This window comes from Sturnus vulgaris, chromosome 4 (assembly GCF_052056855.1).
Source record: "Sturnus vulgaris isolate bStuVul1 chromosome 4, bStuVul1.hap1, whole genome shotgun sequence".
Classification (NCBI taxonomy): Eukaryota; Metazoa; Chordata; class Aves; order Passeriformes; family Sturnidae; genus Sturnus; species Sturnus vulgaris.
This window is the reverse complement of record NC_142246.1, coordinates 12,633,571-12,658,117: the sequence shown is the minus strand read 5'-3', so window position 1 is coordinate 12,658,117 and position 24,547 is coordinate 12,633,571. Positions and strand designations below refer to the sequence as shown.

The following is a 24,547-nucleotide window of genomic DNA, read 5'->3' as shown; positions in this document are numbered from 1 at the left end:
AAAGAGTCAGATTTCCTAATACTGTCCTAAAACAGAAGCTCAAATGCCAAATACTTTGTAAAACCAACAATCTTTTAAAACATCCAAAACAACATACTTAAGGCATTGTAAAGCTGTGAACCAGTGTCACGAAAACTGGGGCTCTGAACTGCTTATGTTTGTCACTGAGCACTTACTGAAAGCCCTTTTTTTTTATTTAAATAATTTTGCTCTAATCTTTAAAATTCTTCAGTCACCTAGCTTAATCCCAAACCTGATACCATATCAAGGAACAAATGTATTGGATTTGTGTGGCAAGGTTTTGGTAGTGGGGGACTACAGGGATGGTTTCTATGAGAAGCTGCCAGAATCTTCCCCCATGTCCAGTAGTGCCAATGCCAGCTGGCTCCAGGACAGACACATCACTGGCCAAGGATGAGCCCAGCAGCAACAGTGGCTGTGCCTCTGGGATAACAGAGTTAAGAAAGGGGTGAAAAAGTGTTACTACACAGCAGTAACTGCAGCAGGAGAGAGGAATGAGAATATGTGAGAGAAAGAGCCCTGCAGACACCAAGGTCAGTGCAGAAGGAGGAGGTGCTCCAGGTACTGGAGCAGAGGTCCCCCTGCAGCCCCTGGTGCAAACCATGGCAAGGCAGCTGTGGCCCTGCAGCCCATGGAGACTCCATGGTGGAGCAGGGGGATGCCCATGGCAGCTGTGACCCCATGGGAAGTTGGCACAGTCTCCTGGCAGGACCTGTGGTGAGAGAAGCCCACACTGGAGCAGTGTTGCTGGCAGGACCCCACAAGGGATCCACACAGGAGCAGCTCACAGAGGACTGACTGTCTGCTGTGGAAGGAACCCCCATGTGGATCCGGGGAGCAGTGTGAGCTGTCCTCCCTTGAGGAGGAAGGAGCAGAGGAGACAACGTGTGAGGAACTGACCTCAGCCTCCACTCCTTGGCCCCCTGTGCCGCTGCTGGGAAGGAAGTAGAGAACTGGGAGTGAAGTTCAGCCTGGGAAGATGGGAGAAGTGGGAGAAAAACGTTTTTATGACTTTGGTTTATTTCTCATTATTCTCCTCTGATTTGACTGGTAATAAATTAAACTCATTTTCCCCAATTCAAATCGGTTTTGCCCATGACCCAATTGCTGAGAGATCACTCCCTGTCCTTACCTTGACCCATGAGCCTTCCTTTCTATTTCCTCTCCCCCGCCCAGATGAGGAGGGCAGTGATAGAGCAGCTTTGGTGGGTACCTGGCAGCCAGTCAGGATCAAACTGCTACAACTACTGTAAGCCTACATAAAAGTATGAAGAAATGTAAACTTTAATATCCTTGGATACTGCATTAGAAACAGCCATGTGACTGTAAAGTCTAAGAGAAAGAAAATGTTTTGTTTTCGTTCACTAAAAAACACTAACATACACATAACAAATTCTAAGTTTTTTATAAATTCTGCAACCAATTATAAATTTTTATAAATTAATTAAAAGTCTGTCATTGTAATTGCAGCTTTCCTGTAACTACAGGACCCTGTCGATCCTTAACAATAATTTTCTACCCGGTCCTAGTCAATATGCAGCTGGTGAAGAGATTGAAAGGTGCCAAAAATATTCACCATAAAAAAGCATGTCACATTACAACAGTTGTACAATGGCAGCTGACAGATCGAAAAAAACCCCAAACCAAATAAACAGTGATGGGTCAATGCCAGGGCAAAGAAAATCCTTACAACAGCTCAGAGCCGTAACATTCATCTTCAATTTATATGAATGGAACAGTTTTACCACAGTTTAATAACATCACCACCACCACTAGTCTCTGCGACTAAGATTACCATGGTTATAGATGAGTTTGTAACATTCTTGTGTTAAGAACTTAGTTTCAAATACAAAAACATTCATCAGCTTCCCAGAGACTGCAGCAACACAGTATACCTGAGCAAAAAATAGCCAGCTTCACAAAAATACAAATTAATACAGAATGCTGAAATATTTTCTTGTTAATTCAAAACACCAAGGGCGCACATCTCAAAACCAGCTTCCCCACACGATATCAATTCAAAGCTCTAATATTCTACCATCTCTGTGCCTCCTTCAATCCACCTGAAAAAATCATGTTAAGTTTAAGAATGCAAAATAGGAATTTATAACTTCATCTCCCAGGTGCAATGAACCTTTACCATAAATACAGAAGCTGTGTAGGATGACTGGTTAAAATTCTGCCAGCTTCTTCTCCAAACACTAAGCACCTTCAATATTCCATCTTAAACATCACTTAGAGACTGTATACAAAGAAGTCAAAACCTAAAGAAGTCTCCACAGTCCTCATACAACAAACTCAAAGTCCTTTAGGGCCAGAAAGGAGAAAGAGAACATTCAATGTATGATAGTTGTATCACTTAATACAGTTCAGCAAACTGCTAAACACATGACTTATGTGATACAAAACCTCTGCAGGATGGGCTAGAGAAATCTCTGATCCTACAGCTGAGCACCCACTCAGTCCCACACTCCAGCTGTGTTGCAGCTGTGAGCAACTGGCTGTTACTCCTGGATCTTGGAGCACAAGCAGCATCAGCACAGCTCTACCTGCAAGATGCTATACAAACCCCCACAGAATATAATGTTGAAAGGAGTAGTTCTCTGTGTAGACTCCATTATTTCACTATTTCCATACCTGCATGTCAGATGGAGAACTTCCACTAAGAACTTTGGGCTTCTCTAGTTTGGAGAAAAGGAGGCTGAGGGGCAACCTCATTGCTTACATTTTCCTGAGGAGAGGACATGAAGAAGGAAGTGCCAATCTTTCCCCTCTGGTATCCAGGAACAGGATGACTGGGAATAGTTCAATGCTGTGCTAGAGGAGGCTTAGACTGGACATTAGGAAGCATTTTATAATGAGTGGGTGGTCAAACACCAGAACAGGCTTCCCAGAGAGGTGGTTGGTGCCCAAGCCTGACAGTGCTCAAGAGGTATTGGGATGATGCCCTTAATAACCTGCTGTAACTTTTGCTCAGCCCTGCACGGGTCAGGCAGTTGAGTAGATGATGGTTGCAGGTCCTTTCCAACTGCAATATTCTACTCTACAACCAAGTAAGGCATAAAAGAAGTGGTGACTAAGTGTAGCTTATTCAGGGTCTTCACTATTATACTATATGGATTCTGACCATTGTTGCTTCATTAAAACTTTTATAGACAACACTTGTTAAACATCGGATACCTTCCTCAGATTAAGAAATAAAAAACCTGCACAGTTACAAGAATTCACTACCTTTTGGAGACCTTTTAAAAAAGAATTATATTAAACAATTAATGCATCTGTCAAAGATTACATTTCTAAGCCAAGGTCTTCAGCATGGTCTTGGCTGAAACAGTTAAACTTTTAATCAAAAGGCTATAATAAAGTATTTGAAAGAGGGTTTGACACATACATAAACAAACTGAACTGTATGCGGCTGAAACAAGCAGGTAAAATCATAATTTATTTTACTAGAAAGCTTATCCTTCTAGCTGCCGTTTCAATGTTTTGTTCACACATCAAAATGATGTTCTGTGGTTTGGTGGGCTGTTGGCTCATTGCCACAAAGGTACAGGAGTTACAGAGCAAGGCCAATCCACCTCATTCCTTCTCATTGACCAGCTGCCAACAGGCACCATATGCTCACACAGCAACACATTTCAGCTTTTGCTTCTTCTCCAAAGTCATTGTTTATGTAAGTACTATTAATTAAAACTACTGTCCCCCTCAGAAGGTTCAGTTCATCCCCACTGGCATTACCTGTTTACTTCACCTGACGCTCTTACAAATTAAACAAGACACTTTTCTCCACACCTTTGTCCTTCTTTCTGTTGTCTGGACAGTGCATTGAGGAAACTCAGAGAGAAAATTGGGATCATCAGGAAACAGCAGATATGAACAGGGGGAATCCAAAGAACCCAGGACAGGAAAAAAAGGACATGGCTATAGCATGCTATCACTGCACAGCACTAAAATTAGCACTACAGCAGGGCAAGGAGAAGGTGGAGGTAAGAATAGGCTTGAGTATGAATAGAACTTTAAAAAAAATCAAACTTGGGAAGAGGCAAAAGCAAAGAAGCCCTGGTAGTAGGAAGGTAAGGGGGAGCAAAGACTAGAAAGGAGGAAGAGGCTGGCATGAACCTAGACTGTAAACTATTCGAAAAACAGACACAGAAACTGAGAAGGTAGAATCGAAAGACAGAGATGATACTGGTGGCAAAAGGATTGTTCAGAGGGAACAAACAAACCAGTAGCTATAAGCGTATCTAGAACAGAACTCAAAAACCTTAGATTTCCTTGTTCTTCCTCTGCTACTATAAACCACTCGTGCATTTCTCATTTAGTCCCAAACTTGCCTATCCATTCTATAAGTCTGTCTCCTCAGAGTTCCTCTTAGTTTTTCAAAATACATTCTAGTGCTTTATCGAAGATAGGTTATTCAAACCCTGCCTTTGACTCAGTATGGAGGAAAACAATATGCAACAAAATTGTTTTCACAGAACGACTGAACTGAGGACTGCTATTAATGCCGATCAGCTTTCACCTCTGTAATTCCTTAACTTTCCAGTGCTTGTCTTTTCCAGTCTTAAAACGTTCCGATTACCACTGTACATGTAGTCTGCCTAGGGCTGGCACTTAACTGTCACACCGTGTGACAGGGGAAGCAGCCAAGCCAAAGGCAGTAAGTAGGGAGCAGCGCTACAAACGCTGACGGACGCATGTGCTATGGCAGCGCTGTGTTACGTGGCAGCCGGCAGGAGGAAACAGCCGTGCGCACGCAGGCACGGCCCGGAGCAGCGGCGGATCCGCACGGACACAAGCGGAGCCCTGCGGGAGAAGCCGCGCCGCGGGGAACGCGGGCGACAGGCGGGCTCGGAGCCGGCCACGGCAGCGCCGGGCCCCGGCTCTCACGCCGAGCTCCCAGCCCACACCCGCGTGGGAAAGCGCTGCCCCGGGGCTCTTTGCGGGCGGCTCCGGGGCCCGCTCGCTCTCCCCGGGGAGCGCGGGACGCTCCGCGGCGGCGGTGAGGGGCGGGCTGCCCTCCCGGGCGGAGCCGCTGCCGGCGGCCCCGGCTGCCCCTCGCCCTCCCCCGGGGCCGCACTCACCACCTCCCGCGCCCTGCTGGTGAAGTCGCTTTTGGAGCGGGCGGTGCCCCGCTTGAGCAGCTCGTCCCTGGCGCTGTCCCCCGCCGCAACCCCCAGCGCTTTGTTGCGGGTCTTCACGGTCTTCACGCTGGCCTTGAAGAGCAGAGTGATGTCCACCGCCATGGCGGCCGCCGGTGCCGCCGCGCGCCCTTCCCCGCGCAACGCAGCCCCGCGCGGCGCGTTCCGGCGGCGGGAGGGGCGGGGAGGCCGCGGCGGGCCAGGCCCGGGGTAGCAGCACCCTGCGAGGGACGGGACGGGACGGGAGCCGTGTCCCGGCACAGCCTGCACGTGTGGCCAGCGCTATGTAAACGCTGTACGGAAAATAGAACGTGTATGGTGTAACGGCGTCCTGCCAGGTGTCGCCAAGCGGTGCAGGTGCAAGGCGGGTTAATTAGATTTGGTTAATGCATATTAACCAGAGCTGCAGTGCGATCTGGGGTAGGCGCTGGGGTGAGACTCATCTCGGAAATGCCATCACGTGTGATCAGACCCTGATCTCTGCTCCGTGGTGAGGAGGACAGGACCTGAGGAAATGGCCTGACGTTGTGTCCATCAGGGGAGAGTTAGGCTGGATATTTGGAAAAGGTTCTTCACCCACAGAGTGGCTGGATACTGGCACAGGCTCCCCAGGGAAGCAGTCACAGTGCAAAGCCTGACAGAGTTCAAGAATAGTTTGGACACTGCTCTCGGGCACACGGTGTGACTTTTGGGGATGTCCTGTGCAGAACCAGGAGTTGGACCCGATGATCCTTGTGGGTCCCTTCCAACACAGAATATTCTGTGTTTCTGTGACTGTATGTCCCATGGCCACATATCCCTGTGTGGGAGGAGCAGCCTTGTTACCCCTGGGGCGTGCAGCGATGGTTTTCTCTCCTGAAGGGAAAGCTGACTCCCTAGGTGCCCCGATCTGCTGCCATCCTGCACTGGGACAGTGTCACATCAGTACCTGCAACATGTATCACAATGTTTGTAATCGGATTCCACAATAAACTTTGTGAAATAACCTTTGTTATCGAGGCAACTGTATTATCATGTTCTGTACAGTGGCCTAGCTATGTGAGATTGCATGGCACAGGGGAAAGCTTTTGACCAAATAACTAGTCGTGATGTTTATATAAATATACTTATAGATACATATATGCCACCCAGTGCTCTGAGATCCAGCAGACACCATGTAGTTTTTAACTGTCCTTTCACTGTCCAGAAGCACATTCATTCCCTGACACAGTCTCCAAAGAATACAATTTCAAAATTCCTACCTCACCCCAGTGCTGAAACTTAATCAACCAGAACTATTTTTCCTATCTACTCCAGGGTATCAGGCTTTCTTCTCATCTTGATTACTACTCTGCTTTCAATTAGATTCCCATCAATTCAGCCATAGCTGTACATTAGTGGTTCATTCATAATTATATTGGAATTCATTCATACTTTGTTATTATTGTTCTATTCTAAATTGTTTTTTTATTGTGGTACGGATACATATTTCTAATTAAAGGAATAAACTGTTTTAAGTCTCTGTCCTCGGTGCTGGATTTACCATGAGAATATATTTAAGGTATTAAATAGTGGACAGTGAAGGAGATTAAAGTTGCCATTCCAGGAATGCCAGCAGTACTTGATTGAACCCTGAGTCAAATGCTTTATCTTTTAAGATTAAGAAATTCAGTGTAATGATATGTCAGCAAAGGACATATTTCATAAAGGTATGTGAAACACACATAGGAAATCAGAATCTTTCAGGTATGTTTCCTAATCTTGATAGATTTTCTTTTCTTGTGTTACCAAAACCAGAGCAGTCACATTTAATAAACTTTGAGGAATTACTTTATCATGCTGACATCCTCAGTCTTAAATTCCTTGAAGACACTTCTGAGACATGTTCATGAATGCTACCTGTTAAGATAATTCCATGTGCTGTGGTTCTGCCATCCTTATCATGACTAATAACTAATTCCACATACACATTTTTTCACAGGCACTTGCACAGGTTAGTTTTTGTCAGTAGAAATAAGAAGGCCACGTCTTGGTCCATGGTTGTATGCTCCTGAAAGTGTAGCTCATAGCGTTAACCTGTGGTTTTGTGCATATTCAGCTATATGGTTTGTTCCAATACTTAATGAAGCAAAGATTTACACTCCCTTAAATTATTCTCATTTAAATGGCCATTAGATAAGAATCTGCAGAGTTTTTCGTATCAGAGTGCTGCTTTTTTTACATTTAAACTGTAGAAATATGAAAACTATTTTGAAATTTTGAACTTCACCTTCCCTTCCTGCTATTAGGAAAAAGCCCAATGCATTGATGCCTGTGTCAAGTAATAGTTTAATTAATTTCTAATGATATTTAAATTCTTTAGAATAACTGGAATACTCTATACATATTTTGACCAAAAAAAGGAATCAACAATTCATTAAAGCAGAGCAAATTTTAACTGACATACTATAGTTTACCTCCTATTTTTGCAAAGATTTATACACATATTAAACTACTTTGAATACTCCCGCCGAGGTCAGTGGAACCTCACAAGGCACACACAGTTAAGCACATAACTCTTTTACTAGATTGGGACCTTAGCTGGAAATTCTTTGGGAGCAAGATCATGTCTTTATTTCTACTTTTACTTATTTATTTGTGCTTCATGTGACCAATAGTTACTGAAAAACACCCTGAAACAGTAATATTACACAACCAATTTTGAACCTCAACAGTCTTAAAACTTCCATTCCAGCCCAAGGAAATAAACAGAGACACATTTTAGAAGAAACAGAGTATTAAAATTCCATGTAGCTGATCTCATCTGTCAGAAATAGACTGAACAGTTAATCTGGCAAAAGAAAAAGTACCTTTTTAATGTGAAAGAAGGTTGGTCAGATGGTCTAACTCATTAGGTATATAATACCCAGGGCCTCTGCTGTAGAGATAGATAGCTTTGAAGATTACAACTGCTTTAAAATCATTTGCTAAGAACTGGTGCCCAGAGCTTTCATTTGAACTTGATCCGAGCTTCCTGTATACAGTAACTGCATCTCCTCAGTAGGCATTTGCACTTCCACAGCCACCTAATTTTAAAAGCTTAGAGCTTACTTTGGAGCAGATAGCTTTCAATGCAGTACACGCTGGAGCTTCCTGTAATTGCTAAAAACACTCACCTTGAAATTTAAGATTTTAAGGTTGGAGTAAAATTCTGAAAACACGCACAAAAGCACTACAGTCCCACCATAGGCAATGAAGGTAAATTGGTGGGACCACATGCTCTGTGCACTCTGTTTTGATCCAACAGGAGCATGTCTGGAAGAGAAGAAATTAGGACATTGCAAACTACAACAGTTCTGTGTGCCTGTGAGGAACAGCAAGCTGATCATCAGGTATATTTACCTGCCTAACAGGCAGTCCTTGGAAAATCTGCCTGTGAAAAGGAGTTCGTGTTTCCCTGTGATTATCAATCAATGTGCCCATTAAAGAGGGGCTGGTGGGGTTGTCTCAGAGACAGGTAACTTTTCAAATTGTAATTTCCTTTGGTGTGAAAGACAAACAAAAGGAATAAAGGTCATGAGCTTCCTCCAAGTGTTACAAAGGTCCTAATTTGGCACAGGCAGCAGAAAACTACATGTGGTCTTTTATTATACATTTTTTATTTTTTCTGGCATAAGCCCAGTAACTTTCTTAATGTGATGGCAGTGTTGCAAACTGAAGAGAATATCAAGAGGAAGGCAGTTTGCTCACAGTGCACATTTGTAGATGTTGGGAAGGACGAGAATTTAATGGAGGAGTTTTGCACATATACAGAGAGTTCTATAGGAATAAGGGTAAGTTTTGACATATAAAAGATTTTTTTAGAGCAGTTGTTGTTGAAACAACTGAGAGAACAAAGGTTTAGTCAAGTTAGAAGGAGTTTTATGACTAGAGTCCAAAGACTAAATGGCCTTTAAACAAAAGGATAAGTCTTTAAATAAGGCATGTTTTCTATCAAGCAAAAAAGCATAAGCAGACAGAAAAATTTTTTTTACTAAAGCTAGAGGAAATTTCCACTGCATAACAAATCCTAAAGTTTAACATATCACTACTAACTCCAATGATTGGCTAGTCACTAACATAATATGGTAATTTTAGCAGTTTTGATAGGTTATATATAAATGTAAAAGTATTGTGTATGATGTTGATTAGTAGTCATATATTAAGATGCTCTGTAATGAAAAGTATACAATGCATTGTAATATGAATAGAAATGGGCTTCAGGACACACGGCTTGCCTATAGCCAGCAGCTCTGGGCTCACCCACAACCCTCAGCTGCTGTAACCTCGTCTATGCCATAAACAGCATTTTAAGAGCTGGCTGAAGCCTCCATCTCTCCGTCAAGCTCTTACAGTAAGAAAAATCAAAAAGAGAGAAACTCCATTTGATGACAGTTTGAACTTTTAAGCCAATTTTGTTCATATTTACTAGCTTACACTTGAAGTAAAAAAAACTTCGTTTCAATGAAGTGACCATACTTCCCTTGTAGAGGTTGTGTTGTCTTCCATCCCCACTTTTAAACACTAAAGATTACTCTGCACGTCCACAAGGTTTTGTGGAAAGAATGGATATGAACTGCAACTTGTATTTGTCTGTGGCCACAAATATTGGCTGCTAGGAACCAGTTCAATTGGCAGGAGAGTGATCTTCCACTGATTCCATGTTAACAAAATGCAAAAGTGATGGTAGGATGGCCCCTTGCAAAAGAATGAGTAAAACAAAAATGCAAAGAGGGTAGAAAAACTAAAATGTAGAAAGAACCTATTTAAACAATTATTGTAAAGGAGAAGAGGAGAGAAAATGGAAAGAGCTTCTCCAAAGTTATTTATAGACAATTATAGGAGAAAGGGAGTTATGAAATCTGGGCCTTTTTTTTCAATTTTCTCATAAGAAACTCAGATCCTGCTGTGTACATAATAAACCATCCCACATGATGGTTGGACAGGCATTAAATTGATGTTATTTTATGTGCTTTGAAAGTAAAAGAGGAAAAATCAAATTGGTATTTTAATTCTGTTTCAATTGATGTAAACAGCAGTGACCAGCTGATATGTCAGGGAAACAATGTCTTTCTTAATGCCTGAGTGCTTCCCACATTTACAGGGTCAGAAATAACAATAAACCAAATCAAAGAAATTTCCATTGCTGAGATTTGAGTCAGGCCCAGCATACGTCAATAGAAATCCTACAAGGTCTTTGCCAAACCCACAAAGGACTGGAGTAATTCCATAGCTCCACTTGGACGTTTCTGAGGTTAGGCAATGGCTCACTATCTGCTGGATATCATGCAGATTAGCAGGAGAGTGGTTTGTCACAATTGCCTTTACAGTAACTAAAGCACCAGTAAAGACACCAAATTAATTGACATTGCAGTACTCAAAATTAAGTTATCTTTAGTTCTATTACTTATGACTTTAAGCTTCTGTATGTTCTCCCAGTGTTTGCCTGGTTTTATTACAACTAAGCTCCCTGACCCTTTTTATGGCTCAGTTGCCCAAAGCAATACTGTGGGTACAAGGGAAGGGATAGGAACAAATAGATTGTGGAAGAAAGGGTAGGAAGGTACTGAGCACCAGCTCAGACTGGTTTATTCTGTCAGAGGAGAAACACTAAAACACAAACCAGCAGAAATAAACCAGGCAGAGTAACCTTATAGAGAATAATTTTATTCTCATTTGTTAAATAACTCCACAAAGCCAGTGGAAGAGGCATAGAAATAAAGTGTTTGACTCTTTTTGTTTATCTTGGTAGAAGCAGGAGTTGAACTAGATGTAAATAGGTGTTAGAGCACTTTTGGCAGGTTTGTAGCCTGCATGACAGCTCTGTATAGAGATCCTTGAGCTGGCTCCAAGCAGACTGGCATGTCCACAGCGTCCTGGATTCAGTGCCCTGGTTAGTTTCTGCCAAATTGTAATCATATCCCTCTTCAGCTTAGACTTGTACAAAGGTATTATTATTGCAATATGGAATGTACCTTACCTGACAAGGGTCTTAGAGCCAACACTGTTTTTTTCATGTTGATGACTGACAGTCAGTGACCTGGTTTTCCTGGTCATTTGTCTTTTCTAGCTGATGAAATTGCAGTTAGAGCAGAAATCTTTCTCATCAGTCCCTTGAGGAAAATAAGGAAATAATTGATAATCCTTAACTGTAAATAATCTCAAAGTACACAGTCTCAGCTGATTCTCTAGTCACCTCTACAGCCAGCAGCCCTTTTGGCACATGTGCTGTTCATTCTAAGGGACATCAGTGGTGGGTGAGGGGCATCTTATTCTTCCAGTGGCTGTTTTCATAACCAGGTTTGGATCAGACCTTTAGCCCATACTGGGCATCCTTGGAGATTAGATTAACATAATCTTTCTTATCATGATGATTCCTGTGATAAAAATGTTATATACCAAAATGAAATGATTCAATACTTCCTTGAGAACACTGGAGGGAGCTCACAGAAAGAGACAGGAAAAAAAGAGAAAAGGTGGCAAGAAAGAGTTGTTTCAGTTCCCTGAAAAGTTCCCTGAATATTTACACTTACAGACTGCATTTCATTTCAATACATGTACAAATGTAGAAAAGAGGTATTTTTGCTTATATTAAATTCTGGTGATTTTTCTCTGTATTTGTATCCTGGCATCATTGTAACTTTCTATTTTGAACACATTTACTCAGAAAACATGCTTAAGAGGCCTTTTCTTTTTTCATTTAAATTATGTTTATTTGAGTTCTCTTGTTTCTGTTCACTTGGCTTCATGCTCTGCAGTCTGATATTTAATCTAAAATGAGGGAGAGGGACTTTGGTAAACTGTAGTTATACATCCCCTAGGAAAATACCATCATCTTCAGTGAACACAATATAATGAGGAGGTGTCCTGTTACATAATTGAGCAGGCATTGTCTTTTATATGCATTCTGGTTCATTTTTCACACTAAATTAATCTTAATAAACATCTGCTTTGAGTAAAGAGAGTTTTGTGATATTTCAACCATGACTTCTCTGGAAGTCCAAATGATTTTGCTTTATGATTCAGACTGGAGTTTTCTTTTGAAACATTTCCCTTTACTATATGATAATCAGTGTGTTAACATGAGCTGATTAATCCCATCAGTCAACACTGATACCATGGCTCTTGTGCCCTTTCCCTAATAAACTCCTAGTTACAAAATCACTGGCTTCTTAAATGAATTCAGGCCAATCTTGCAGATTATGGAGGTCAAATTTGATGACCACAGTGGTCCACTCAGGCATATAATCTATGAATCTGTAACTCAAACAGGGAGAACTGCAAATAACTGTACAATAGCAGTAAATGAAAAATAAAACTAGCTGCTTTTAAGAGAGATCTTGATATATTCATGAAAAAGGTTATATAAACTGGTTGTCTGCAATAGCCGGAGCAAGGATTTGGTGGCTCTGCAGTACTTCCAGATCTATTTTACTGTGATTCAATTGCTCATCAGCTTGCTCTCATTTTTAATATTAGTTTTATAACAGTTTTTGATACAGTTACTAGGATAACAAATTAAAGATGGATTTTTAGCTTTTTAAAGAAAGGCTCTCTTTCATTTCAGATGACAGACTGAATTGAAGCCTATGAATAATGCTTGTGTTGACCTGCCAGAATATGTCTTCACAGAAATGAATTCTCAAATACCCAGGCTGAGCTTATTCATTTTGAAGTCAATGGGAGGGAAGGCAATACAGCCCAGTGCTGAATCAGGCTGCATTTTAGCATAACAGTGATTATATAGTGGGAATTTTTTAAAAATAAGAAAATACTTTGCAAAAGCCACATTTGATTTTCTATGCGTGACTTTTGATATAGAGCTGCTCGAAATCCTCCTGCCATAGAGCATGTGTTAAATAACAATGTTCCAAATGTGTTGCAGAGTTCCAGGGTTCCAGTTCTTTCCTTTCCTAGTAGAGTGTAAGATTGGACAGAGTTGCAGCTCAGGGAAGAGCTGAACTGAATGAATATGGGGTATGGAGACATTTCCAAGAAAAGTAGGAAGTGGGTTTAGTAATTTATTCGGTAACACACTAAGAATCTGGTCCAATTAAAATAATGGGTAAAGTTTACACTGGCTCAGAGGGAATAAATACAAAGCAAACAGTTTTAAAAGCAAGCTCCTTACTGCATCTCAGATGAGACAAAAGAAGTCTCCCATTCCTTTTTGTCATTACCAGTTTCATGGCACTTTTTAACAGGATTGAGATTGGGAAAAGGATTGTACCATCATGTCTTGGCTAAATTTCATCTCCAGTAGCTGTTTAACTACCTTAATTTCTTCTTGTGGTTTCCATTATTTGTAGTGGTGCTAGATTTTACTATCCCTGCTGCATTTTCCTCAAGATGTACTTGCCTTCCACTAACAGGTTACTGGCTCCTGGTATGTTTTGCTGCTTCATGGAAAGATTTATGGAATTTTGTAGGTATCTGTGAAGCACTTGGAGCGAGTTGTTTGAAAAAGAGCTTGGAGATGTTGGTTAAATTCAAAATCACTGGAAATCTCAATATGTAAACCAAAAGATTAAAGCAAGAACATACTTTATTTTTTCACTTTCCCCCCCGCTCTAACAAGCAGTTAAAGTACCTGTTTTATTAAAGGTCCGTATTTATTGTGCAGTTCCTATTTCCTTGGCTGCTCGTTGGCAAAGCCCCAGCAGGTTGCTTACAGGGTAGGAGCAGCAGCCGTGGGATGCAGTTTCATCATCTCCCAGGGCAGTGCAGGTTCGGGCTGGTGCTGACAGACCCGTCCTGCCTCTGGCCAGCCCTGGCAGCCTGTGCCCCTGTGCTGTCATTACCACTTGTGTGGCTGCCCAGCCAAGCAGATCGCCTTGCATTTTCTGTAGGCTTATGTTTCCATCAGATTGGCTTGCTCACCAGCACGAGTGCCAGCATATTTAATGCAGTGAGAGTGCATAACCAGAGGCGACTGGGAGGTGAGGACTCCCTTTCCCAGCAATGACCCCATGCAAGGGTGATGTGAGCTGAGATGGAAACCATACCTGTGGGATTTCAAGATTTACCTGATTATGGCTGCCCTTGTTTCCATGTACCTAATTTAAGTTATTTTTAGAAAATGTCAAGTTAAAAATCCTTTGATAACCAAATACCTTTATGGTTCTCAAATTTAGCTCTCTCTCTCACACACACAAAAAGTCTGAAAATCTTGGCTACAATTCTTTTTTTTTTAGGGCTTTGTCTCTAGGGAAATCTTTCAGATGTGGATTATTTGGTTGTTAACAAGTAATTGGTAACAGTTACCAATATGGAGCTGAGCATCAAACCCCTCTTCTTTATGACTATGAGATGCTATAAGACAAATATGAGATAACAACACTAAATTCATATTCTAAGCTTAGTATCAAATGTTTAGATTTCAAAGATGCATTGAAAGTCCCATTTGTTTAAAATATAGAAACTTTTCTAAAAGTTAGGAAAGTTTTAAACTAAAAGTTAGAAAAGAAAATTTAGAAGATACACCTTGCAGTGTATCATGTAATGTGAATTTTAACATCTCTGCCTATAATACAAACTTTGAATCGAGATTACTTGAGTGGGTATCAGCCATCATACATCACCAAACCCATTTATTCAATTCATTGTCTCCTTTCCTTTCCAGTTCATAATTGCTTGCAACATACATGCTTAAACTTGCAACTGTAATTCATTTGTCAACACATTTCCATTAACTAATCACAAATTAATGGCTTCAGTTCTATAGGTCTGACTACAGGTAAGTTTTCCCTTCGTGCAACACACTTTAGAGCTCGAATGGGGATTTTGAATGTGATTACAAATGATAAGATATGGAATGATAGCAATATTTTGTGCTTGAAAGGGTATTTTTAGACTTCCATGCTTGTGAATGCATTTGTGTAGAGCTAAATTATTATGAAACCTTATATGGTGTACTTAGAGTCCAATGCATGAGCCTATGGAGTTATACAGTGATTTTAAAAAACATATTTAGCAACTTTATTTCTTAACAATTAACTTGAATCATATGAATTATAAATATGTGAGTTAAGAGAATTTTAAAGGAATATTTATGAGAAATGTAACTATGGATTAGAATTTTCCTTGGAGAAGAATATTACTTTAGTGTGGGCAGAGTGGTCCTTCCCAGCTGATTCACCAGGTAAGAAGGAACATGAGGTTCCTCCACAGCTTTCCAAAAGTTCTGACACAGCATTGTTAGAGAAGTCTGGTTTTCTGGGGTGCTTTGTTAGCAGAGATGAAGGGGCTGTAGGTCTGCAGGGAACAAGCCCACAGCTTCAATGCATGGAAAACTCTTGTGTTATTCACAGCTGCCACTGAGGGTGCTGAGCAGGGCTGAGCTTGTTTGACTGCCACAAGAGTGAGAGCAGGGGGCTGGCAGACAGTCATGTGTGCTTCCAGCTTTGTGAATTCAGGAACCTTAGATAACCTGTGTGATCAGAGCAACTTCTGAGTGCTGATGGACACATGCCTCTAAAGCCCACTTACTATTTCAGTGTATTTTCTTACTATTCAGAAGTATTTTCTTTCTCAAACTCTCTAGCAAAAGAAATTAACTAACTTCTTCTGGGGCATTCAGTTTCAGATAGTATTAGGTTGGGCTAATTGCTCATATTAGGTGCAGCAGAGAGCTTGAAGGCCTAGGTTTTCATGTCAACATGCAGCAAGTTTTAGCAGACATCACTTACTGGAGAATGCTGTCTCAAAACAAAACTTCAACCCAGAAAACTCCTAAGCCTTTCCACAGGAACATCTGCTATATTCATACACAAACTACACAAAATAAAGGGCTATTTTTTTCTGTACTTTCAGGTACAAAAGATTGCACTTTTCCCACTGACTTGAAGAAAGGAAGCCAGGCAGATAGAAAGCTAGTGAAAATATGAAAACATGATTGGTTTTATCGGAAAGAGGCCTTGTTTTTGAAATGGCAGCTATAATCTTGCTCTCAGTTTCAAAGGGCAGGTTTACTTCTATGAAAATTTCTGTTTCTCATTTGCTTTATTGCATTACTTCCTTATTTGCATGACGGGTTTTACAAACGAGATAGTTGGCTACAAAATATTAAAACTTGACAGCTTCTAATTGAAACAGTGTAAATCCTGAACCCACTTGTTCAGTTTTTTCGCCACCTTTCACCAAGACGGTGACCACAGATTTGCCCCCAAAATAATTTTGGATTGTTTCATCCAAATTGTTAAGCATTCTAACCATTCATACATATGATTTCACATATATTTAGTTTATACTTAGAAGTCAAATTGGTGTAATCCGTCAGATTCTCAGTCTTTGTGAGCTGATTTTTTAAGCAATGCCATGTTCAGCTCATGTCAAAATTTAGCTAAATTAGTAAAGGATTGTCAAATCAAAGCAACCCTCTTACATTGAGACAGTCATATTTAGCACAAACATGGTCATAGACTATTTCTTCACACTTGACTACATTTATGACAGGTTAACTAATTTAAAAAGAAAATGTTTTTATGATAACAGAACTGCATCCAGATTAAGGGATTATAGCAATTTAATTTGTCTTTTTGTTTGTTTATTAGTTTGTTGCTGGCTTTTTACAAATCATTGATTTGGTCAAATTGTTGGGTGCAAAAATTGAGTATAGATCAGGCCTCAGATCATGCTCTTATTAGCAAACCAAACACTGGTTTTGTTTTTGTTGCTGACGTTGTTTGTTTTCATTGCTGTCTGAATGAGCCTTTTATGGTCTCTGGCTCTGCCTGGCTGACTGCACCCGATTGTATTTAATTACATTTACTCAGTAGTTTTAGCCGGGATCCCCGGCCATTACCTATCAAGTCCAATCGCTATTATTTAAATCCAATGACTCAGAATCAGAGAATTTATCTTTTACACAGTTATTGCCTAAACACCCAGCATAAACATGCAGAGATCTGGAGGACTTGTTCTGACTGTGCTGATTAAAGGCAAAGAGCAAGATGGATGGAGTCAGTTGTGATCAGCAGGCTGCAGCGTCCTGCTGTGCTCCAGTCTCTGCCATTGTGCGCGGCTCTGGGTACCAGACTTGCCATGGTCCTCTCAGGTCTAAAAGGAAAGCTGGCTTTGTTTGCCTGTAAGCATCTGCAAACTGTTCTGACACATGATCTACCCTCTCAGCAAGGCCACTCATTAGGCTGATTATCACTTCAAAGTTTGTATTATCATCCATCTCTAAAGGCAATTAGGAATGGGTGGCTTTGAGTATCAGACACTGGGTGACACTAAGTGACTCATCTTTATTGATTCTTTTGTGAGCAGAGACAGTGATTGAGATGATAGGATTGCAGCCTACCTGCCCCTTTGACTGGTAAATACTGAAGAAAAACGGTGTGTAATTAACTGACAGTTAATATAGGTTCTGTTTAGTGTTCAGAAAGCACAATAGTGGAAGCTGCCCAAAAGGAACAAAGTAATGAAACTCCTTTGACAAGTTAAACTCTAAAGCCAACTGTGTAATTATCTGACAGTTAAAGGGGGGAGGGGAGGGCCGGGCTCAGCATTTATGAGACCAAAGGAATTCCTGCGCCTGAACAATGGGGACAGATACTGACAATAATCATAACAGCTACACAAAATATTTGTTTGTGCAAGCCTGCCTTTCAAGTGAATAATGATCGGCTTAGGGGTCAGAGGAAGCTTTGCCGTTTTGGAGCCCCGGTTCTCCAGATTCACGGGGCTGGAGCTGGGGCTGCGACTAGGACTGGGGCTGGGGCTGAGACTGAGACTGGGACTGGGACTGGGACTGGGACTGGAGCTGGGTCTGGGTCTGGGTCTGGGTCTGGGTCTGGGTCTGGGTCTGGGTCTGGGTCTGGGTCTGGGACTGGAGCTGGAGCTAGGGCTGGGACGGGAACTAGAACTGGAGCTGGGGCTGGGACTGGGACTGGGACTGGAGCTGGAGCTGGAGCTGGAGCTGGAGCTGGAGCTGGAGCTGGAGCTGGAGCTGGGCTCAGTGCTGCTGGGCTGTGGGACATAAATCAGATTAACAAAACCACCACTGGGAAAGTCAGACCGGCACGAAAGGGCCACAGCCTGGGCTGAGTGAAGAATTGCATTGGCAAAACTTGACTCCCCCTGGTTGGCATTCACGTGTAATATTGCCCCACTAACAAACTCCTCACTTTTCCAGCACAGCTATAAACATTCCTGTTTACACAGTGACACAAAACTTCTGTCAGAATAAGCCTTCTGTCGATTACCACCGGGGCAATCTAGGGTTTCACTCACTGGTCCTCTGCTGCAACACGATAAACTCTTCTCCATGAATACACTGTCTTATGAAGCACTGTTCTCTGTAGGAGTGAACCTGGCATCATTTTGAAATCTTTTGCATGAAGATCACAGTAAACAAGGAAGAAAACGTCCAATTTATGTTAGAGTTTGATCTATATTATTTTGGAAAAGGATATACTCTGTTATTTTTTCCTGAAGGTGTTAAGGAGGGAGCCACTGACTCCTAAAGTTCAAAAAGAGGGAGTTCAGTTACTGAAACAAGCCCTGTGGCAGGTATTGAAGTCCTAAAGAGAAGATCAAGGTGTTGGAAATGTCAGACCAGATCCTTTTAGAGCCTTTAGGGTGGCAATTTTTGGACTGAAGGCTATTTAATGTTATTTGCAATTTCATCACTCCATGAGTATGGGGACTTCTGTTTTAATATTGTATCAATTGTCAATGCATAAGTAATGCTTTATGGTTTTTTGTCAACTGAGAACCACAAAGTACATGTCAGACTAAATAAGCCTGAGAATGTCTCTATGAGATGGGCAAAAAAAGGAAAAACAACAGCCCTGCAAATTTTAAAAAGTATATGCATATATTTTTTATATAAAAGCATAGAAATGAAGATGAAGTAGCTTGTTGAAAGAACACTTCTACATGTTTTTCTTTCCTCTTGTCTTCTATTAACTTCCCACTGACCTTTTCCTTTCTACAGAGTAAGACTTTGGGGACACATAGCCATGATGGCTAGGGCTGCTCATTTGGGCTGTCTCTGATGTAAATGATTTCCTGACAGATAGCACTGATCACATCTTGTTGGACATGCTCACAGCAGGGAAGAAAAATTATTTGTGGAGTTTATGGTGTTCAGTGAAGGCCCAGGCAAGGAAAGAATTAGGATGACATAGGGAGCTGTGAGGTTAGGCATGGGAGGGAAGGTAACTCAGGGGAGGATTCAATTAAATGGGGGGGTCAAATCTTCACGCAGTATCTGTAACTTGTGGCAGTGGGAGACCAGAAAATCTGTGTGGGCAGAGGCATGTACAGGTTATCTACTTTTTGTCATCATGGTAAATAATGAACTGAATATGGTATGGCTGGAAAATCTCTAAATGTGTCAGCAGAGGACTAGGCAAACACAAGGAAAATATTGCAACTGTACATAATCTTTCTGAAACTACTGCAGAAGTAGAATATTTTATTAAGTTTGGATACTTGTTTTGCCAAAGGAAAATACTGTCAAGGTAGAAGTACAGAAAACAGCTATAAAAATATGTGAATGACTAAAAATTCTAATTATTTAATTTATCTAAAGAAGCTTAAGGCCATTCAAAATCATCAATTTAGTTGAAATATTTAATGTCTCAGACAAATACTAAACAAGAATCAACATCTGAAAATGGAAAGTGTCAAATCCAGAAAAAAATAAATCATACATGTTAAAAAATGTACCACTGAAAGATGTTACACAAGAGTGAAAGGTTACAGAGGGGTGATGTGGCTTGGGTTTTGGTTTTAAATCAACAAGTCTGTCATAATTAAGAAATAGGCCAGGGAGAATGGAAGAAGGGTGCTACTGTAAAATTATCCAGCTTATAGGATGATGAAGGGACATTGACTAGATAACTGTGTTTTTCCCTCAGCATTTATTTTTTATGAGAAGTGAAGTAAGGAGGAGCTGAGGAGAGTAAGAAATGGAAAGATGCATATATAGCAGCTAGCAGATTCTGCTGAAGCAGGACAGACCTCTGGAATCCTGGCCCTGACGCTGTTGGCCTGCTGTGCCTTTGGCAAGTCATGATGTCTTGCAAGGATTTTAATTCCCCAGGCATCCAGTGATTATCTTATCTACTGAAATGAAGTCGTAAGAGTGCTGCTTCTGAAAAAACCAGTTGAACTCTCACAAACAGGTTTTATTGCAACACAAAAAGAGAACAAAACCAGAGAACTTTAACTTGGTTAGTGTCTCACTTTCAAATTACATCCCAATCAAGTTTTTGAGACTTCTTGGAAAAAAATTTAGGATCAATTTGAAAGACTTGCATTGATATAGAAGTTAAAATTAATCAGCTGAGAAATGCAGAGTATAAGAGAAAGTAATAGCAGGCACTGGAAGAATTGTCAGCAGGCAACAGTGTGACAAAGGAACTATGTTAGCTTTAATTATGTTACATTATTTTATTCTTCACAAGATATTTTCTTATTACAATACAGAGACATTTCAAATTCACATGATCTAAAGAATTTCCTTTGGACATGCTGTTATAGCTACCCTTTTCCACAAGTGCACAGAAAAGTCAGAGAAGGAAGAGAAAGCTTCAAGCACCATGTTTGGTAATTCATTTTGACCTTCACTACTCATTTGTAAGTGCATTCTACTTTCTCTCTCACTTTTACCTTCTTTCCAATTTAATCTGATCCAAACAAATTATACACGAACAGTCATTTTCATTTGTGTCTTGTTCACTGAGATACTTAGCAAACAATCAACTGACGAACAAGATAAGGACAGAAAAAGAAAGCTAAGCTTTTGTTTAGATAGTGGGATCACAGATAAAGACCTAAGCAGCCCTGCATAAACTCAAGAAGCAGCGATATTATCTTTGAAGCTGTGGCACTGTGGTTGCATTTACTTGCTATATGTGCTCATGAAGGCTAATTTAAAAATAATTGGAAATGTACACAGTTTTTTTTTCCCCTTTTGGTTAAGAGAAAGGTTTATTATTTGCTTTTGAGCCTTTGTGGCTTTAGTCTGGAAAAAGCAAAGCAAAAGAATGAGCCCCCCCTGCCTACCACCCCTTCACCAAAAACACGGAAGTCATCACCTGAACTGACTGGACAAGAGGAAACAAAAAACAAAACCAAAAACCAAACCAAAACAAAACCAAAAACAACAACAAAAAAAAGAGAAGTTATATTATGGAAGCTGCTCTTCTCTTTAGGACTCAGTTTTATTTATGGTGTTGGAGGGCTGGTACCATGACTATAAATGTATGAGCAGTTCTATGGAGAAAAACACCACCCTCGGAAAAAAGCTTTGCTTTCCGAGTCAAATATTTCGAAGCACTTAATGAACATTAGCAAAATCAACTCCATAACTTCCCTGTGGAGTAAGCAGGAAGGATTAAGCCCCTCTCACGGATGGGCAAACTGAGTTACAAAGAGCTCAGGTGAGTGGCCCGAGGTGAAGCAGCAGGTCCTGCTGCTCAGGGTGGAGAATGGAACCCTGACCTCCTGTCACAGCCTCTATTCCCTGTGCACAGAACCTGGACCTTCTACAGCTCTCTGTAAAGTAATAGTCTCTAGATGAAACCCATAGGAAGCTGCAGTCTCTGAAGACATTTGTTTGGCACTTTTCACTAGCACTGCAGTCATTATTATTATAATAATAAATTATTATTATTATTGCATGATCTCATTTAAAATACATTGAAAACTGTAACCATTTTTTCTGTGCGAAAATATGTGTATACAGTTACAACATCACCAAATATTCAACTTGATGAATTAAACTAATATTTTGTTTGATAAATATAAGCTTCACTAGCAGGTTTTGCTAAGACATATTTGAATGTTGTTCTAACATGTATACAATATATATTTGCAAAATAATGTTGCTGGAATATATATTTTGTTATAAATATGTCCTCAAATGATATTTAAATATGGATCTAAGGATTTTTTTTTAAAAAACCTTAAACTTAAGACTTGAGCCTGCACATTCTGTGTCAGAGAAATAAGTTTTTTGTAGTTTTATTGGCACAGCTTTGTGTATCTGAGGAATTGTTTCCTTCCTTTGGTTTGTGTCATACAGAAGCTTAAAACCACCACTTCTACAATTATCACTGTACAATGAGAAAGCTGAATTTTCCTACAGACAATCTAAAGAGTGGGCATATATGCCAAGAACTATACTGATTGAAGCCTTATGCTAACTGCCAATGAACAGTCCAAGCCAAGCTGCTCTCAGTGGACACAGGTGTTCACATGGTTTTTAAAGATCTATGAAAAGTGATGTTGGGCTTGTCTGCTCTTTTACCTCTTCAGAAGATCAAAGCAGAAGCAAACATAAAACTTTTTTGCGCCACAAAACTCAGGGATGCAAAGGTGATATTTGGCCGCTGGGGAGCACAAGGGTGTGATTGATCAATATAATACAAAAACAGAGGCAAGGAAAAGGAAAAGTTTAAGTTTATTCTGAGGGGAATAAGGTGGAATGGGAGAAACCAACAAAAGGATTCCATGTAAGGTAAAGACTATAACAGCCCTGTTTTAAACAGGCAGGTGGTATCAGATGGGGACAGGAAAGGAGGAGGAGAACCAACTGAGCATTAGAAAAGTCAGACATCAAGGAAGGAGGTGAAGGGAAATTTGAGCCATCAGAAAAAGCCACATTGTGGAAATATTAGAGGGAAAGCATTAATATATTTTGTCTTTACTTTGGAAGTTTGGAACAAAGAACAGGGATGAGCTGAGGAAGAAACGAAATTTCGAAGGAAAGAAAAAATTCCGAAATCAGATCTAGATCTGGCTTCAGGTTTCACACATTGTCTGGAGTTTTGCTGAGCTTAAAAGGGAGGAGCCACTAAAGACTGGATTCAGATTCAGTCACACTAAAGAGACAAGGTTTTGGTTTGATACCATCTTAAAAGAAAACCCCATATAAAACAGCTTGGAGTTAGGTCTCTATAGAGGCCAAAATATAGAGTATTATGGTGATTGATATTTGTTTGGGAGTCAAATTTGTTCTGCATGAAAAAGCCAGGGAAAGGGTTCCTCTTCTCTGATTCACTGAACAGAAGGTAATTGAAAGATCTCTTTATGGCAGGATTTACAACCCCGGAGCCTCGGTCGTTTTGAGCTAAATAATAATGCATTTGCATCGTAAGTGTATCTAATTTGAATTTCGCTTCCTGCCTAAACACTTTGAAAAGATGCATGCCTTGAGGTGTCTGCCTGAATAAAATTCCTGTGGAACTAAGGCTAACAAATAAAGTATGTCGTGGTGTGTTAGAATCTGCTCTGCCCTGGAGAATAGCTCCCCTGATAAACTGTCTGATTTATAATGACAACTGCTCCCACTGTTGTATACAAGTATACCTTACAGTAATGGGGAATTAAAGAGGCTTTCATGTGAAGCAAATATTTAGCTTTGAAGTCAGTGGGAGCTGAGACAGCCCAGCACCTCACAGGATTAGTCCCTTGGGAATTAACCTTTTCACCTTACTATAGAAGAAGGATGAAATTTTAAGACAGGATTTTAATGGTGTGAGCCTACAAAGTAATAGGAAGGATGAGAATTCATAACATTTAATTACCTTCAACTGACACTAGGATAATTCTACAAGACTACATGACTTTCTCAGCACCTTATCCCTGCTAAGACTTACACAGAGTAAGTTCTCATGGAAAATGTAGCCTATGGTCCTTTGTCATAAGCTTGATCACATAATATAAGAGCATCAGGAGGGGACTTTATGTTGTTTAAGCTGCTGTATTAACTAATTCATCAGCACCACATCAATTGTGCAAAAGTAAGAGCAGTTTTTATGTTTTCCTGTGAGAAAATTTCCATCTGCTTTTTAGCTTCTGTTCAGTGTTTGAATTAGCAAAAGTACCATGGAAATCCAACTCATTCTGCAGTTTCTTGGTCAAGAGAGAACACATTTTTTTTCCAGGTATTCTTTTGTTGATGATGATATTAAAAGTGACTTTTAAATTGGCTGTTGTGAAACAAACAGAATCTGCCATTGAGGGAAAAGACAAACTGCTTATAATTAGTTCTGGCAGCTGGAGGATGGCACTCCTGCTGTTTCTGCTGCTGGCACTGTCAAGTACATCATGTCACAATGCATGAATTATCTGAGGTCAGCTCTTCACACCCAAATTGCTACCAATTATTAATTAATTAGTATCATTATGGGACTGCCTTAAAGGCCTTATCAGTCCCCTTGAAACAAATAAAGTGACTAGGAAAGAAAAGGCAGTAGAAGTGATTAGTGGTGAGTAAAAAAGTATTTCTAAGGACAACATCACATGAGTCTAATCTTGCAAGATACTTACTGATCCCCCCGATTTCTAATGCTGTCCTCATCACGTCCAAATGCATCTGAATTACATTGGAATATATATTATCTGTTACATGTTAATGTATTTTTCAT

The 24,547-nt window shown here is 40.5% G+C and overlaps 1 protein-coding gene across 2 annotated transcripts in view; it reads right to left on the bottom strand.

The window, feature by feature from the left end:
- Positions 1 to 5,379, bottom strand: part of STX18 (syntaxin 18) — a 59,632-nt gene extending 54,253 nt beyond the window's left edge. Inside the window, exon 1 of one of the 2 annotated variants that reach the window (XM_014883192.2) lies at positions 5,106 to 5,379. In XM_014883192.2, coding sequence (XP_014738678.2) covers positions 5,106 to 5,267 — 162 coding nt within the window. In that variant the 5' untranslated portion in view covers positions 5,268 to 5,379. The remainder of the gene's footprint in view (positions 1 to 5,105) is intronic. The other variant, XM_088163130.1, reaches the window with a different exon arrangement.
- Between the last annotated feature and the right edge of the window lie 19,168 nt (positions 5,380 to 24,547).